This window comes from Penaeus japonicus, unplaced genomic scaffold (assembly GCF_977035675.1).
Source record: "Penaeus japonicus unplaced genomic scaffold, GWHDUDI00000001_assembly GWHDUDI00000002, whole genome shotgun sequence".
Taxonomy (NCBI): domain Eukaryota; kingdom Metazoa; phylum Arthropoda; class Malacostraca; order Decapoda; family Penaeidae; genus Penaeus; species Penaeus japonicus.
In genome coordinates this window covers 50,251,726-50,269,244 of record NW_028234404.1, presented here as the reverse complement: position 1 = coordinate 50,269,244, position 17,519 = coordinate 50,251,726, and the positions used below count along the sequence as shown (strand labels likewise).

At 32.0% G+C, this 17,519-nt stretch overlaps 6 protein-coding genes across 6 annotated transcripts; all 6 read right to left on the bottom strand.

The window, feature by feature from the left end:
- Nucleotides 1-842: 842 nt before the first annotated feature.
- LOC122249804 (cuticle protein 19-like) lies at nucleotides 843-3,404 on the bottom strand. The gene is made up of 2 exons (XM_086545698.1): nucleotides 3,398-3,404; nucleotides 843-1,263 (listed from the first exon to the last, which is right to left on the bottom strand). Exons 1-2 carry the CDS (start codon nucleotides 3,402-3,404, stop codon nucleotides 845-847), a joined length of 426 nt encoding a protein of 141 aa, XP_086401824.1. The 3' UTR covers nucleotides 843-844.
- A 2,182-nt stretch (nucleotides 3,405-5,586) lies between these two features.
- Nucleotides 5,587-6,497, bottom strand: LOC122249827 (cuticle protein 19-like). The gene is made up of 2 exons (XM_043010961.2): nucleotides 6,447-6,497; nucleotides 5,587-6,346 (listed from the first exon to the last, which is right to left on the bottom strand). The coding sequence occupies exons 1-2, from the start codon at nucleotides 6,456-6,458 to the stop codon at nucleotides 5,960-5,962; spliced, it is 399 nt and encodes a 132-aa protein (XP_042866895.1). The 5' UTR covers nucleotides 6,459-6,497; the 3' UTR covers nucleotides 5,587-5,959.
- Nucleotides 6,498-8,117: 1,620 nt separating this feature from the next.
- On the bottom strand, nucleotides 8,118-8,667 carry LOC122249809 (cuticle protein 19-like). Its single transcript, XM_086552495.1, has one exon. The coding sequence runs from the start codon at nucleotides 8,591-8,593 to the stop codon at nucleotides 8,174-8,176; it is 420 nt and encodes a 139-aa protein (XP_086408621.1). The 5' UTR covers nucleotides 8,594-8,667; the 3' UTR covers nucleotides 8,118-8,173.
- Nucleotides 8,668-10,454: 1,787 nt separating this feature from the next.
- Nucleotides 10,455-11,304, bottom strand: LOC122249830 (cuticle protein 19-like). Its single transcript, XM_043010964.2, has 2 exons — nucleotides 11,277-11,304; nucleotides 10,455-11,167 (listed from the first exon to the last, which is right to left on the bottom strand). The coding sequence occupies exons 1-2, from the start codon at nucleotides 11,286-11,288 to the stop codon at nucleotides 10,781-10,783; spliced, it is 399 nt and encodes a 132-aa protein (XP_042866898.1). The 5' UTR covers nucleotides 11,289-11,304; the 3' UTR covers nucleotides 10,455-10,780.
- Nucleotides 11,305-13,895: 2,591 nt separating this feature from the next.
- Nucleotides 13,896-14,471, bottom strand: LOC122249831 (pro-resilin-like). Its single transcript, XM_043010966.2, has 2 exons — nucleotides 14,432-14,471; nucleotides 13,896-14,331 (listed from the first exon to the last, which is right to left on the bottom strand). Exons 1-2 carry the CDS (start codon nucleotides 14,441-14,443, stop codon nucleotides 13,966-13,968), a joined length of 378 nt encoding a protein of 125 aa, XP_042866900.2. The 5' UTR covers nucleotides 14,444-14,471; the 3' UTR covers nucleotides 13,896-13,965.
- Nucleotides 14,472-16,196: 1,725 nt separating this feature from the next.
- Nucleotides 16,197-16,742, bottom strand: LOC122249813 (uncharacterized). The gene has a single exon (XM_043010945.2). The coding sequence runs from the start codon at nucleotides 16,721-16,723 to the stop codon at nucleotides 16,253-16,255; it is 471 nt and encodes a 156-aa protein (XP_042866879.2). The 5' UTR covers nucleotides 16,724-16,742; the 3' UTR covers nucleotides 16,197-16,252.
- Between the last annotated feature and the right edge of the window lie 777 nt (nucleotides 16,743-17,519).

Genomic DNA, 17,519 nt, shown 5'->3' with positions numbered 1-17,519 from the left:
ATATATATATATATATATATATATATTGCTGATCATTTGAAAATATATATGTGTGTGTAATTAAGAATTGTTTAATTCTTTTAATTCTGAATTCTGCAACAATGGCATTTAGGAAATTGTGCATAATTCAGGTAGATGATGTAATACTAATATCTGATTTGAAATTTATGAGGCTACTGTATCTATTTAGCTATGTGTATATGTGCCCACTCCCGTATACAAACACATAAACTAAGATACACAAACACACACACATGTGTGTGTCATAAACACGATAAAAAGGGACGTGAAATCATATGCAATTACTCAACTAATTCGATCTAGAGTAGAATAAAAGCATATTTGCAAAGACTTATTTGATAGTCAAACCATTTAATTGCAGACATCCTTGCGCCGCAGATTCTAATTATCAGTCTAGGTAAGTTTGAAACATACATGGATAGAGGTTCATTTTCCATAAGTTTTAGAGGCCCATATATCTCATTCAACCCTCAAAAGATTAGATGGATCGATCTATTTATTTCTTCCTCCCTCGCTATGTGTGTGTGACGGTGTGTTATATGTGTTTTTACATATCTATTCATATATATATATATAAAAGTATATAAATATACATACACTGATATATATACATATGTATATGTATATATATGATTAGTAATAGGTTTATATATGTATAATGAAGGATTGGATTATTTTGATATTCTGAGTTCTGCAACAAAGGTATTTAGGAAAAGTATATAATTCAGGAAGGTTATGTAAAACTTCATAAAACGAAATATGCAGGTTTTATATTCAGTATTTAAAAACATCCAATATCAATAAATATCCATGGTGCTTTTTCTCAAGCATATGAAGGGGTAGGCGGCTTGTAAGAAGGTTGAGGAGGGCCATAAGAGGCCTTTGGGCTGGGGTATTGAGCCTCTCCCTCGTAGGTGACATCAGCCACGTAACCGGAGTCTCCATTGACATTGTATGTCACCTTCTGTAGACGACCGTCGGGAAGTAGGACGTAATAGGATCCCTGAGTGTTATCGCCATCACGGGCTTCCTGGTGTCCGAAGTCGTTACCAGATGGTTGGTCGTTTACAGCGTAGTTGAAATCGTACTTGGCAGGTGCGTAGGCGGGTGTGGGAGCGGAGTACCCATATGTAGGATGACTATCTGGAAGGGCTACTGCGGCTACCACAAGTGCGGCCAGTGCTAATACCTGCAATAGAATGGAACGGTTAGAAATATCTTGATGATCATCTTTATGTATAGCTAGAAAGCGAAAAGTTTAACCAATTCGACTTTTGGAATGACAAATATACATGCCTTGGAAACCATTTTCTTATGGAGAGACTGCGATGAGACTGAAGAAGGCACAGAAAGCCATTTCCTTTATACAAATGTCCAAGAAAAACCCCGCCCATGTTGTGACGTCACGAAAGATCATCCTAACAAGATTACCTTGATTTCGTAAGCGAGTTTTTCCCTCAGGGAGTGTTACACACGCGGCCGTTCACATTATTTTTTTAAGGTTTGTGTGGAAGTCGTACTGTTTTATTCTCTTCTTTTTTTCTTTTTTTATTCATGAGGAATACACTTTTCCCGATGACTTATATGCAATTAACATATGATGTTTGAATGGGATAAAAATGACGATTTTTTCAAACATCATTTTCCTAAACAAATATTGAAATTATACTACGATCATGATGAGGGGGGGAGCTACTGTTTACTTAATATTATGATATCGATAATACGGGAATAAATAAGCAGAGATTCATTTTATCATGATTAACCAACAACTTTCCAAAATCAATTATATGCATACATACACACACATTTACACATATATACATATATATATACATGTGTGTGTTTGTGCATATACATATATATATACATATACATACATATGTATACATACATACATATAAATATATATATATACATATATATATTTCAGCTTTTATATAGAAATAGCTGAATGAAAACACTTATACATATATATTCATATACATATATCTATATATACAAAATATACATATATGTATATTTGTATATACGTATGTATATACCCACACACAGGCACACATACACCCACAGACACATACATACACACACACACACATATATATATGTGTGTGTGTGTGTGTGCTCTATATATGCATATATGCGTATATATATATATATATATATATATATATATATATATATATATATATATATATATTTACATATATATAATATATATACATGCTTATCTCTTTCTTCATATATGTGTGCATGTATACATATACAGTCGTTTATCTATCAGTTTATGAATACATCTATGTCTATCTATCTATCTGCCTGCCTATGTATTCATTTCTTTATTCATTAATACTATTACCTATTCCTTTTTTATGCATCTTCCTTTTCAGATGCATGAATATATATATTGTGTATATATACATACATACATACATATATACATATATATGCATATATATGTATATATATATATATATATATATATATGTGTGTGTGTGTGTGTGTGTGTGTGTGTGTGTGTGTGTGTGTGTGTGTGTGTGCATATATGTATTTATAGCTGTATGTATGTGCATATGTAAGTATTTATTTTTATGTATATATGTATAGATATATAGATAGATAGATAGATGTAAACAATTATATGTGTATATATGTATATATATGTGTGTATATATATATATATATATATATATATATATATATATATATATATATATATGTGTGTGTGTGTGTGTGTGTGTGTGTGTGTGTGTAAACATATATATATGTATGAATATATATTTACGTATATATATATATATATATATATATATATATATATATATATATCTGTGTGTGTGTGTGTGTGTGTGTGTGTATGTCTGTCTATATATGTATATATATGTACATATATATGTGTGTGTGTGTGTGTTATATATTTGTGTTTATCTATAAAATCTTTATAAGTGTCAGACGAAAAAAAAAAATAGTTGAAAATTCCGTTTGTGTTACAAGGCCGACTTGATGCAAAATTATGTGTTTCATATATGCCTCAGATGCTAAATATCAAAGTCACCATCAGTAACGCTATCATGCATTTAAGCATAAAAATATGTATGCTCATGTGTAATTATCTGTGTGTGCATGCCTATGGATGAGTGAGAGACAGGCATAATAGAATTTCGAACTGTATTATTCGACAGACGTGATATATAACATAAATGTGAAATATAACAAAAAAGGTATCTCAAGGCTCAAGATACTTGTAATGCATCCAAACACATTAAAAGCAGTAATAAATATAATGTTTAAATCAATGGCATAGTGAGGATAAGCTAAAATACATTTTTTAAATCTTCAATGTAATTTGCAGTAAATTTTGAATACTTTTTTTTACTCTCCATACATCTAATGCATCATCAATGAACAATTTCATCTGTACCAGCATGGAGTTATTGGAACTAACATACAAATTAGATTTTCATAACAAATATCAGAAATCTCTTTATCTCAGTCAGTCGTCACTGAAGTATTGGCGGAATCATTTATCTCACTAAATGGATTTTCCCTTAAAATATCATAGCGAAGAAGGAACTGAATTTAGGCTATACATAGGGATAAATAGATTGTATAATACACAGATGGAGAGTTAGATAAATATATACAAGAACATGAAAATCAGTAATATATAAAATATATTATTATTAGAACTACTAAAGGTGAAGTCTGCTACTTTAATATTTAATATCTACAAAGACCCGATATCAATAAATATCTTTAGTTCTTCTCCTTAAGCGTAAGAAGGGGTAGGTGGCTTGTAGGAAGGCTGATGAGGCCCATATGAGGCCTTTGGGCTGGAATACTGGGCCTCTCCTTCGTAGGTGACATCAGCCACGTAACCGGAGTCTCCGTTGACAGTGTAAGTAACCCTTTGCAGACGACCGTCGGGAAGCTGAACGAAGTAGGATCCCTGTGTATTGTCGCGTTATATATGCTTAATATCAAGATTCTTCTGATATTCCGAGTTCTGCAATAATGGCATTTAGGAAAATGTACATCATTCAGGTAGATGATGTAAAACTTCAGTCAAAGTATGCAGGTTTTATATTTAATATTAACAATTAACATTATGATGTCTCAGTGGTATAAGAATGACAATGGTTTCAAACATCCTTTTCCCAAACAAATATTGAAATGATACAATGATCGTGATGTGGTTGTATGGAGCGGAGGGGGGGAGGGTGCTGTTTACGTGATATCATGATGACGATTAGACTGCAACAAATATTCAACATAATAAACTAACAGCCTTCCAAAATCAATTATATGCAGATATACACATACATACACGCACAGATAGATGTGTGTGTGTATACATATATATATATATATATATATATATATATATATATATATATATATATATATATGTATGTATGTATATATATTATATGTATATGTATATATATACATGTATGTGTATATGTACATACATATACATATGTAAATGTATGTATATCTAAGATTGTATACAGAAATAAATATATGAATAAACAAATAAATAAATATATAATCATATTCATATATCTATATATACAAATATGCATAGTGTATTCATATATGCGTATATGTATATATACATACATAACACACATATATCTATTTATTCATATATATGTGTATATATACATTCCTATTCATTTAAATATCAGTTTATGTATATATCTATATCTATCAATCTATCTGCCTGCCTATGTATTCATTTCCTTATTCATTCATGCGATTATCTATCTATATATAGACAAGTATATACACACCTATGCATATATGTGTGTGGTTATATATGTATATATATGTATGTATATGTGTATATATACACATATATATGTATATATATACATATATATTCAAATGTATGTATTATATATATGTATATATATGTAAATATATATATGTGTGTGTGTGTGTGTGTGGGTGCGTGCGGGTATGTCTGTGTGTGTGTATGTATATAATCGCTGAGATATAGACGTTTAATATAATTCCAAATTATTTATGAACTTCATATAAGTAAGTAGTAACACAACATAGATTACATTAGTATAATGAATTCTAAATATCTAAATCAAAAGCAGACATGATACATAATGGCCCGCAGTGAACATTATCAAAATATTAGTGATGCCTCATTGAGAAATATCTTTATATGTATCTGACGAATATCATCTCTACAGAAACAGTTGAAATTTCCGACTTGATGCAATGATGCTGAATGTCAAAGTCACCATCAGTGACGGTATCATGCATTTAAGCATAAAAATATATGTTTGTGTGTAATTATCTGTGTGTGCATGCCTATGGCTGAGTGAGTGAGATATATAATAAAAGAACTTCAAATTGTACTATTCAACAGAGGTGATATGTAACATAGGTATAAAATATAACAAAATGTGTATTTTAGATCACAAGGGACTTCTATGGCATCCAAACACTTTATCAAAAGCAGTAATATATACCTTGGTAAATCAGTGACATAGTGAGGATAAACTGAAAAAAAAACTGTTTGCGGTAAGTTTTGAATACTTTTTTTTTTTTTACTTCCCACACATCTAATGCATTTTTAAAGATTTAATTTGTACCAGTATGGAGCTATTCCAGATCTCAAGGTAGATTCAATATATCTTTATCTCAGTCAAGTCGTCACTCAAGTAATGGCGGAATCATTTATCTCAAAATGGATTTTTCCCTTAAAATATCAAAGCGAAGAAGTAACTCAGTTTAGGCTATGCATAGGGATAGATTGATTGCACAATACATAGTTTAGGTATATACAAAACACGAAAATCAGTAATTTATTAAATGATAATGATGAGGATATAGAACTACTAAAGGTGAAGTATGCTACTTTAATATTCAATATCTACAAAGACCCGAGATCAATAAATATTCTTAGTTCTGCTCCTTAAGCGTAAGAAGGGGTGGGTGGCTTGTAGGAAGGGGTTGGTGGCTTGTAGGAAGGCTGAGGAGGCCCATAAGAGGCCTGTGGGCTGGGGTACTGAGCCTCTCCTTCGTAGGTGACATCAGCCACGTAACCGGAGTCTCCGTTGACAGTGTAAGTAACCCTTTGCAGACGACCGTCGGGAAGCTGAACGTAGTAGGATCCCTGTGTGTTGTCGCCATCACGGGCTTCCTGATGTCCGAAGTCGTTACCAGATGGAGGGTCGTTTACGGCGTAGTTGAAGTCATACTTGGCGGGTGCATAAGCGGGTGTGGGAGCAGAGTAGCCATAGGTAGGTTGACTATCTGGAAGGGCGATGGCGGCGACCACAAGGGAGGCCAGTGCAAATACCTGTGGTATATTTGAATAATTAGTAACATGGGGTGAAAAAGGATATTTTTCATAGACGAGTTTTAGCGACATTTAGAAGGCTGAATAATGCATTTCCTACCTTGAATGCCATGACGGTGGAAAGAGACTGTGGTTAGACTGCGAAGAGACTGACAAAGACAGAGCGAAGCCTTTCTTATATACAAGAAAAACTCCACCCCATGTCATGACGTCAGGAATATCATCCCAACAAGATTGCCTTGACTTCTTTTGTGACCGGCTATTCCCCTCCGGTGATGTTACATAAATGTTGGATCTTTTTAAGAAACACTGGATATGGGACAAACAATTTTATATAAATATATAGACGATACTCTCCGTGTAACGTCATGATATAGGGGACAATATACAAGTATCTGTTTAAAAGAAATCAACCATCACAATATTAATAAACCGGATAGTATGAGCAAATTACCAATGAAAAGCTTAGCGAACTTATACTTCAAATAGATATCTGAGAACAAATCTCATTATTCTAAACACATTAAGATGAATGTTTCATATGAATACAAAAATACATTAATGATGGTTTATATACACTTATTTTTTCTATTGTGATCATTCGACGATATTACATTTATCTCTGAAATTCATGGTATTCTTATAATATACCTCCAATAGACCTAAGGCATGGAATGGAACCAACTTCTGATTTGAAATTCCAACACACACACTCACAAACACACTTATCCGCATATATATATCATACATATACATATATATGTATATATATATATATATATATATATATATATATATATATATATATATATATGATATCAATGCCAATTAACTTAAAGTAGTATAAAAGCCAATATTTCATATATAATTCAAAATCAAACCATTAAATGGAGCATTCAGATACAAACTTCTCTTCGAACTTATCAAAATAAGTAAGTTTGAAACATGAAATGGACGCAGTTCATTGTTCATAAGTCTCAGAAGCCTCCGTATTTCATTAAATCAATAAAAGATACCATAAATGATTAGATGAATCTTTTTCTTTCTCCCTCCCTCCCTTCATCATACATATATGTGTATATGTGTGTTCCTAATTAATTGAAATATGTTTGTTATAAATGTGTGTTTAATGGAGAAGGGCTGGATTCTTTTAATTCAGTTTTCTGCATCATTAGCATTTTACATAATTCAGGTAAGTGTAATACTAAAATTTAATTTGAAATATATGAGACTACTGTATATATTTACTTATTTGTGTGTTTGTGAACACACGCATACGCACACATACACTATTACACACACATATATATATGTGCATGCGAGTGTGTATGTGCCATATACACGATAAAAAGGTACGTGAAACCAAATCCAATTACTGAACTAAGTCGATCTAAAGTAGAATAAAAGTATACTTACAAAGACTCGATATTTGTTCAGAAGCCTCCGTATTTCATTCAACCCACAAATGATGCCATGTAGGATAAGACGAATCTCTTTTTTACCCTCCATTGCTCGCTCGCTTTCTTCTCTATGTATGTATGTATGTATACATATTCATTCAAATATATGTATACATGAATACAAATATGCGTATATATAAATATATATATATACATATATATTGCTACCTTATTAGTTGAATATGCGTTTATATATGTTTAATGAGGGACTAGATTCTTCTGATATTCCAAGTTCTGCAACAATGGCATTAAATAAAATTTACATAATTCAGGTGGAGGATGTAAAACTTCTACAGTCAAAGTATGCAGGTTTTATATTTAGTATTTACAAATATCCAACATCAATAAATATCCATGGTACTTTTTCTTATGCATATGAAGGGGTAGGCGGCTTGTAAGAAGGTTGAGGAGGGCCATAAGAGGCCTTTGGGCTGGGGTATTGAGCCTCTCCCTCGTAGGTGACATCAGCCACGTAACCGGAGTCTCCATTGACATTGTATGTCACCTTCTGTAGACGACCGTCGGGAAGTAGGACGTAATAGGATCCCTGAGTGTTATCGCCATCACGGGCTTCCTGATGTCCGAAGTCGTTACCAGATGCTTGGTCGTTTACAGCGTAGTTGAAGTCGTACTTGGCAGGTGCGTAGGCGGGTGTGGGAGCGGAGTACCCATATGTAGGATGACTATCTGGAAGGGCGACTGTGGCTACCACAAGCGTGGCCAGTGCTAATATCTGCAATGTAATGGAACGGTTAGAAATATTTCTATGATCATCATTCATGTGCATATATATTCCAGAGGGCGAAATTTTTCCCCAATTCGACTTTTGGAATGACAAATATACATGCCTTGAAAACCATTATGTTTAAGAGAGACTCCTATGTGACTGAAGAAGGTACAGAGAGCCATTTCCTTTATACAAATGTCCAAGAAAAACCCCGCCCATGTTGTGACGTCACGAAAGATCATCCCAACAAGATTACCTTGATTTCGTGAGGGAATTTTTCCCTCGGGGAGTGTTCCACATGCGGACGTTCACGTTTTTAAGGTTTGTGTGGAAGTCGTACTGTTAAAAAAAGAAAAAATCATGAGGAATATACTTTTCCCGATGACTAATATGCAATTAACATTATGATGTCTCAGTGGGATAAGAATGATGATGGTTTCAAACATCCTTTTCCCAAACAAATATTAAAATTATACTATGATCGTGATGTGTGTGTGAAGGGGGTTGCTGTTTACGTGATATCATGATGTCGATTAGACGGGAACAAATAAGCAGAGATCTCGTGTATATATAAATATATATATATACATAAACAAATAAGCAGAGATTCATCATAATAAACTAACAGCCTTCCAAAATTAATTATATGCAGATATACACATATAGGTATACACATAGATAGATATGTGTATATATAAATATATATATAGATATATATACATGTATATGCATATGTATATACATATACATATGTATACATATGTACATTTCAGATTGTATACAGAAATGAATAGATGAATAAATAGATATATATAATCATATTCATATATCAATATATAGAAATATACATATACGTGTATTTGTATATGCGTATAGGTATATATACACACATACACATACATACATCTATTTATTCATATATATGTGTATATATACATCTATATTCATTTATTTATCAGTTTATGTATATATATCTATATCTACCAATCTATCTGCCTCCCTATGTATTCATTTCCTTATTCATGCTATTATCTATCTATATATAGACAAGTATATACACACCTATGCATATATGTGTGTTTTTATATATGTACATATGTATGTATATATGTATATATATATATATATATATATATATATATATATATATATATATATGTATATGTATATATATTCATATGTATATATATACATATGTATATATGTATTATATGTATGTATATATATATATATATGTGTGTGTGTGTGTGTGTGTGTTTATGTATATAATCGCCGAGTTAGAGACATTTAAAATCATTCTAAATTATCTATGAACTTCATATAAGTAAGTTGTAACACAACATAGATTACATTAGTATAATGAGCTCTACATTTCTAAATCAAAAGCAGACATGATACATAATGTCCCGCAGTGAACATTATCAAAATATTAGTGATGCCTTATTGGGAAATAACTTTATATGTAGCTGACGAATATTATATCTACAGAAATAGTTATGCAATGTTATGTGTTTCCATATGTACTTCAGATGCTGAATGTCAAAGTCACCATCAGTAACGGTGTCATGCACTTAAGCATAAAAATGTATGTTTGTGTGCAATTATCTGTGTGCATACCTATGGCTGAGTGAGTGAGATATTTAACAATAGAAGAATTTCGAATTGTATTATTCAACAGAGGTGACATGTAACATAGATATAAAATATAACAAAATATGTATTCCAGAGTACAAGGGACTTCTATGACATCCAAACACTTTATCAAAAGAGGTAATATATACCTTGGTAAATCAGTGACATAGTGAGGATAAACTGAAAAAAATCAGTTTGCAGTAAATTTTGAGTACTTTTTTTTTTTTTTTTTTTTTGACTCTCCACACATCTAATGCATTTTTAATGAACGATTTCATCCGTAGCAGTATGGAGTTATTTCAGATCTCAAGGTAGATTCAATATATATTTATGTCAGTCAGTCGTCACTCAAGTAATGGCCGAATAATTTATCTCAGAATGGATTTTTCCCTCAAAATATCAAAGAGAAGAAGGAACTCAGTTTAGGCTATGCATAGGGATAGAATGATTGCATAATACATAGATGGAGTGATAAACGGTATATACAAAACACGAAAAGCAATAATATATTAATGATAATGATGAGGATATAGAACTACTAAAGGTGAAGTATGCTACTTTAATATTCAATATCTACAAAGACCCGACATCAATAAATATTCTTAGTTCTGCTCCTTAAGCGTAAGAAGGGGTGGGTGGCTTGTAGGAAGGGGTTGGTGGCTTATAGGAAGGCTGAGGAGGCCCATAAGAGGCTTGTGGGCTAGGGTATTGGGCCTCTCCTTCGTAGGTGACATCAGCCACGTAACCGGAGTCTCCGTTGACAGTGTAAGTAACCCTTTGCAGACGACCGTCGGGAAGCTGAACGTAGTAGGATCCCTGTGTGTTGTCACCATCACGGGCTTCCTGATGTCCGAAGTCGTTACCAGATGGAGGGTCGTTTACAGCATAGTTGAAGTCATACTTGGCGGGTGCATAGGCCGGTGTGGGAGCAGAGTAGCCATAGGTAGGTTGGCTGTCTGGAAGGGCGATGGCGGCGACCACTAAGGAGGCCAGTGCAAATACCTGCAATATATTTGAATTCTTAATAATATTTACAATTGATCGATTTAAGTGATATCTAGAAGGTTGAAGATTTGAAATATCAAACTTCTTGAATAATGTATATTCATACCTTGAATGCCATGTTAGTAGTAAGAGACTGTGATGAGACTGACGAAGACAGAGCGATGCCTCTCATTTATACTAGAAAAACTCCACCCATGTCATGACGTCAGGAAATACACCAACAAGATTACCTTGACTCAGTGAACGAGTTTTCCCTCCAGTAATGCAATGTTCTCATTACTTTTGAAGGTCAGTGTGGAAGTCATATCAATTCTAAATAAATTCACGGATATGCAATGTCCAAATATGATGAGAATGACGATAGCTTTTAACTTCCTATTCTATAAACAAATATTAACATGACACTCTTTTTAAACGGCATACGCCAATTTTCCAGGTGTTAGCATGAAAAAATGTGTATTAGTATGAATATGTTCATGCTGATTTACAAGAGAAATTTTCCATTGCTTAACACCTTGAATTGAAATTTAGAGACGAAAAATTATATATATATTTTACGTAATAAAAACATTACTGTATATATTCTTACAAACACATATCTATAAATATGTACATATATGTATCCATTACACACACACACACATATATATATATATATATATATATATATATATATATATATATATATATATATATGTATGTATGTATGTATGTATGTATATATATATTTGCATATATATGTAAAAATATATACGTATGTATGTAGGGATAAATCGATTACATAAATGTACATACAAAAATATATATTTATAAATATAATTATATATACACATATGTGTGTATATATCTCTATCTGTATCTATATGTACATATACATATATATATATATATATATATATATATATATATATATATATATATATATATATATATATATATATATATGTGTGTGTGTGTGTGTGTGTGTGTGTGTGTGTGTGTGTGTGTGTGTTCGTGTGTATACATATGAATATACATATACGTGTATGTGCATATATTTATTTATATATATATATATATATATATATATATATATTTATTTACTTATTTATCAATCAATTTATGTATGTACCTATATCTACCTATCTATCTACCTATCAATCGATATATATACATATATATTTATTTACTCACTCATATATTTATTTAGCTATATACATATCTATTATTTTGAATATTCATGCTTGTCTCTCTATATATGTGTTTGTGTTATATGTATATATATAAATATATATATATATATATATATATATATATATATATATATATATATGAATCACAGAAAACACAAACACAGTAACGTGCACATAACAGAATTGATAAAACACTGCCACAAATTGAAAGGAAAAACTAACGACGTTTCGAACTTTTTAAAAGAAAGTTCCTCATCAGGCATAAGCAATCTAAAAGTGAATCTTTTGGATTGCTTACGCCTGATGAGGAACTTTCATAGAAAAGTTCGAAAAGTCGCGAGTTTTTCCTTTCAATTTGTGGCAGTGTTTTATCAATTATATATATATATATATATATATATATATATATATATATATATATATATATATATATATATATATATATATATATGTATATATATATGTATATATATATATATATATATATATATATATATGTATATATATATAATCAGTGTGATTTCATTACGCCGACATATACGTATACATTTACGAGTATTCCTATTAATTTATGACTACACACTAGTAGGAAGTAACATAATAAAGATCGTATTACTATATTGAGCCTTAGATATCTAAATTATAGGTAAACTTGATATGTAATGTGCCGCAACTAACATTCTCAAAATATTAGAAAATATAGCAGCTCTAGATTGGACCTCTTGCTTTAAGACGATGTCGAAGAAAATGTCAAATTTGAAATGTGTTAATCGTGCCTTATTGGACAATATCTTTATATGTGTCTTTCTGACAAAATCATCTCTCTATAGAAACACTTCGAATTTATATCTCTTTTACAGTTGTTAGGAGTATATTGGGCCGATTTGATGCCATGTTTTTTTGTGTGTTTTTTTTTTTCGTATATATTTAATTCAGATACTGAATATCAAGTCACCATCAGTAACGAAATCATGCATTTAAGTGAGTGTGTATGTGTAATTATGTATGTCTGTATACATGTCTGTGTAAGTGAGTTAGCAAGAGATACAAATATAAAAGGACTTCGACATGATACATGACATATATAGATATAAGATATAACAAAAAATGTAATCCAGATCTTAAGATTTAAGGCATCCAAACACATTATCAATAGCAATAATAGATGAACTATGTGAATCCATGGAATAGTGACGACAAGCAAACAAAAAAAAAACAAATCAGGTGCAACATCACTGGCAATGAGTTACTGAACATGTATATATATATATATATATATATATATATATATATATATATATATATGTATGTATGTATGTATGTATATGTATATATACATGTATATATATTCCAAAACAGAAATGTCATTATTTCAGTCAGTCGTTACACTGATTAGTTGTTACTTTTCCTCAAAACGCGAAGGAATTGAATTTATGTTATATATGAAGATTGATTATATGATCGATAGACAGACAGATGGATAGATAGATACCAGGAGCATGATAAGTAATACATATTATACGATTATGATGAGGATATAAAACTACTAAAGATAGAGTTTGCTACTTTAATATTTAATATCTACAAAGACTCGAGATCAATAAATATCCTTAGTTCTGTCCCTTAAGCGTAAGAAGGGGTGGGTGGCTTGTAGGAAGGCTGAGGAGGCCCATAAGAGGCCTGTGGGCTGGGGTACTGAGCCTCTCCTTCGTAGGTGACATCAGCCACGTAACCGGAGTCTCCGTTGACAGTGTAAGTAACCCTTTGCAGACGACCGTCGGGAAGCTGAACGTAGTAGGATCCCTGTGTGTTGTCACCATCACGGGCTTCCTGATGTCCGAAGTCGTTACCAGATGGAGGGTCGTTTACGGCGTAGTTGAAGTCATACTTGGCGGGTGCATAAGCGGGTGTGGGAGCAGAGTAGCCATAGGTAGGTTGACTATCTGGAAGGGCGATGGCGGCGACCACAAAGGAGGCCAGTGCAAATACCTGTGGTATATTTAAATAATTAGTAACATGGGGTGAAAAAGGATATTTTTCATAGACGAGTTTTAGCGACATTTAGAAGGCTGAATAATGCATTTCCTACCTTGAATGCCATGACGGTGGAAAGAGACTGTGGTTAGACTGCGAAGAGACTGACAAAGACAAAGCGAAGCCTTTCTTATATACAAGAAAAACTCCACCCCATGTCATGACGTCAGGAATATCATCCCAACAAGATTGCCTTGACTTCTTTTGTGACCGACTCTTCCCCTCCGGTGATGTTACATAAATGTTGGATCTTTTTAAGAAACACTGGATATGGGACAATTTTATATAGATGTATAGACAATACTCTCCGTATAACGTCATGATATAGGGGGCAATATACAAGTATCTCTTTAAAAGTAATCAACCATCACAATATTAATAAATCGGACAGTATGAGTAAATTACAAATTAAAAGCTTAGCGAACTTATACTTCAAATAGATATCTGACAACAAATCTCATTATTCTAAACACATTAAGATGGATGTTTTATATAAATACAAAAAATACATTAATGATGGTTTATATACATTTTTTTTTTCTATTATGATCATTCGACGAGATTACATCTATTCCTGAAATTCATGGTGTTCTTATAACATACCTCCAATAGACCTAAGGCATGGAATGGAACCAACTTCTGATTTGAAATATTAACACAAACACACACTCACAAACACATTTATACGCACATATATGATATACATATATATATATATATATATATATATATATATATATTTGTGTGTGTGTATATATATATATATATATATATATATATATATATATATATATATATATATATATATATATATATATATATATATATATATATATATATATATATATATATATATGATATCAATGCCAATTAACTAGTCGATTTAAAGTAGAATAAAATTCAATAATTCATATATAATTCAAAGTCAAACCATTAAATGGAGCATTCAAATACAGACTTCTTCGAAGTTAGCAAAACATGAAATGGACACAGTTCATTGTTCATAAGTCTCAGAAGCCTCCGTATTTCATTCAACCAATAAAAGATACCATAAATGATTAGATGAATCTTTTTCATTCTCCCTCCCTCCCTTCATCATACACATCATACATATATGTGAGTTCCTAATTAGTTGAAATATGTTTGTTATAAATGTGTGTTTAATGAAGAAGGGCTGGATTCTTTTAATTCAGATTTTTGCATCATTAACATTTTACATAATTCAGGTAAGTGCAATACTAAACTATGATATGAAATATATGAGGCTACTGTATATATTTACTTATTTGTGTGTTTGTGAACACACGCATACGCACACATACACTATTGCACACACATATTTGTGCATGTGAGTATGTGTATGTGCCATATACACGATAAAAAGGTACGTGAAACCAAATCCAAATACTGAACTAAGTCGATCTAAAGTAGAATAAAAGTATACTTGCAAAGACTCTATATCAGTTCAGAAGCCTCCGTATTTCATAAAACCCACAAAAGATGCCATGTAGGATAAGACGAATTTCTTTTTTCCCCTCCATTGCTCGCTCGCTTTCTTCTCTGTATGTATGTATCTATACATATACATTCAAATGTATGTATAAATATACATTTAAATGTATGTATACATATACATTCAAATATATGTATGAATGTATACAAATAAACATATACATATATATATATTGCTACCTGATTAGTTGAATATGCGTTTATATATGTTTAATGAGAGACTGGATTCTTCTGCAACAATAGCATTTAAGAAAATGTACATAATTCAGGTAGAGGATGTAAAACTTCTTCAGTCAAAGTATGCAGGTTTTATATTTAGTATTTACAAATATCCAATATCAATAAATATCCATGGTACTTTTTCTTATGCATATGAAGGGGTAGGCGGCTTGTAAGAAGGTTGAGGAGGGCCATAAGAGGCCTTTGGGCTGGGGTATTGAGCCTCTCCCTCGTAGGTGACATCAGCCACGTAACCGGAGTCTCCATTGACATTGTATGTCACCTTCTGTAGACGACCGTCGGGAAGTAGGACGTAATAGGATCCCTGAGTGTTATCGCCATCACGGGCTTCCTGATGTCCGAAGTCGTTACCAGATGCTTGGTCGTTTACAGCGTAGTTGAAATCGTACTTGGCAGGTGCGTAGGCGGGTGTGGGAGCGGAGTACCCATATGTAGGAGGACTATCTGGAAGGGCTACTGCGGCTACCACAAGCGTGGCCAGTGCTAATACCTGCAATACAATGGAACTGTTAGAAATATCTTTATGGCCATCTTTAATTACAGCTAGAAGGCGAAAAGTTTGACTGATCAGACAATTTGAATGACAAGTATACATGCCTTGAAAACCATTTTGTTATGGAGAGACTGCGATGAGACTGAAGAAGGCACAAAGAGTCATTTCCTTTATACACATGTCCAAGAAAAACTCCGCCCTAGTTGTGACGTCAGGATGGATCATCCCAACAAGATTACCTTGATTTCGTGAGCGAGTTGTCCACTCAGAGAGCGTTATACAGATTCAAATGTCAAATACATATGTATATATATACAACCTATATATGTATTTAAACATAACATTTATAGCTACAAGTATATGCATATGTGTGTATGTATGTGTATATATAAATATATGAATACATATGTAAATATAAATGTTGGTTGGGGTGTTGTCTACGTGTTAATAAGATGACGATAAGGCTGGAAAAATTAGCACAGATTCATTCCACTATCAAAAATCAATTACGATCTTCAAGTCATTAAACAAGGGAATACAGATTGGTTTAGAGCTCTATTTATCCGTAATGTCAAAAAGCAGAAAGCTGATTTTAGATTGTAAATCACGCTTTGTGAACAATTTAAAGAAATCACCTGAAGATGTTTTCTAGACATCCCGACACATGTGTAAATAGATTACATATAGTGGATAAATTAAATAGTTTGAATACCTTTAATTAGTTGTAAAATTATTTACATTACATGCTTCTGTTCATAGAATCATTAACATAATCCTTTATCTCATTTGATAGATTTGTTATCATTATTATTCTTTGAAAATATCTTAGAAAAGAAGAAAATCATTCTTTTGGTATTCAGATTTTAGGAACAATAAATATTAGTCAAGTAAAATCAAA

What these genes read in the sequence shown, in the direction of transcription:
- LOC122249809 (XM_086552495.1), bottom strand. Translation starts at nt 8,593, where the DNA reads ATGCACATGAATGATGATCATAGAAATATTTCTAACCGTTCCATTACA.
- LOC122249813 (XM_043010945.2), bottom strand. Translation starts at nt 16,723, where the DNA reads ATGTATACTTGTCATTCAAATTGTCTGATCAGTCAAACTTTTCGCCTT.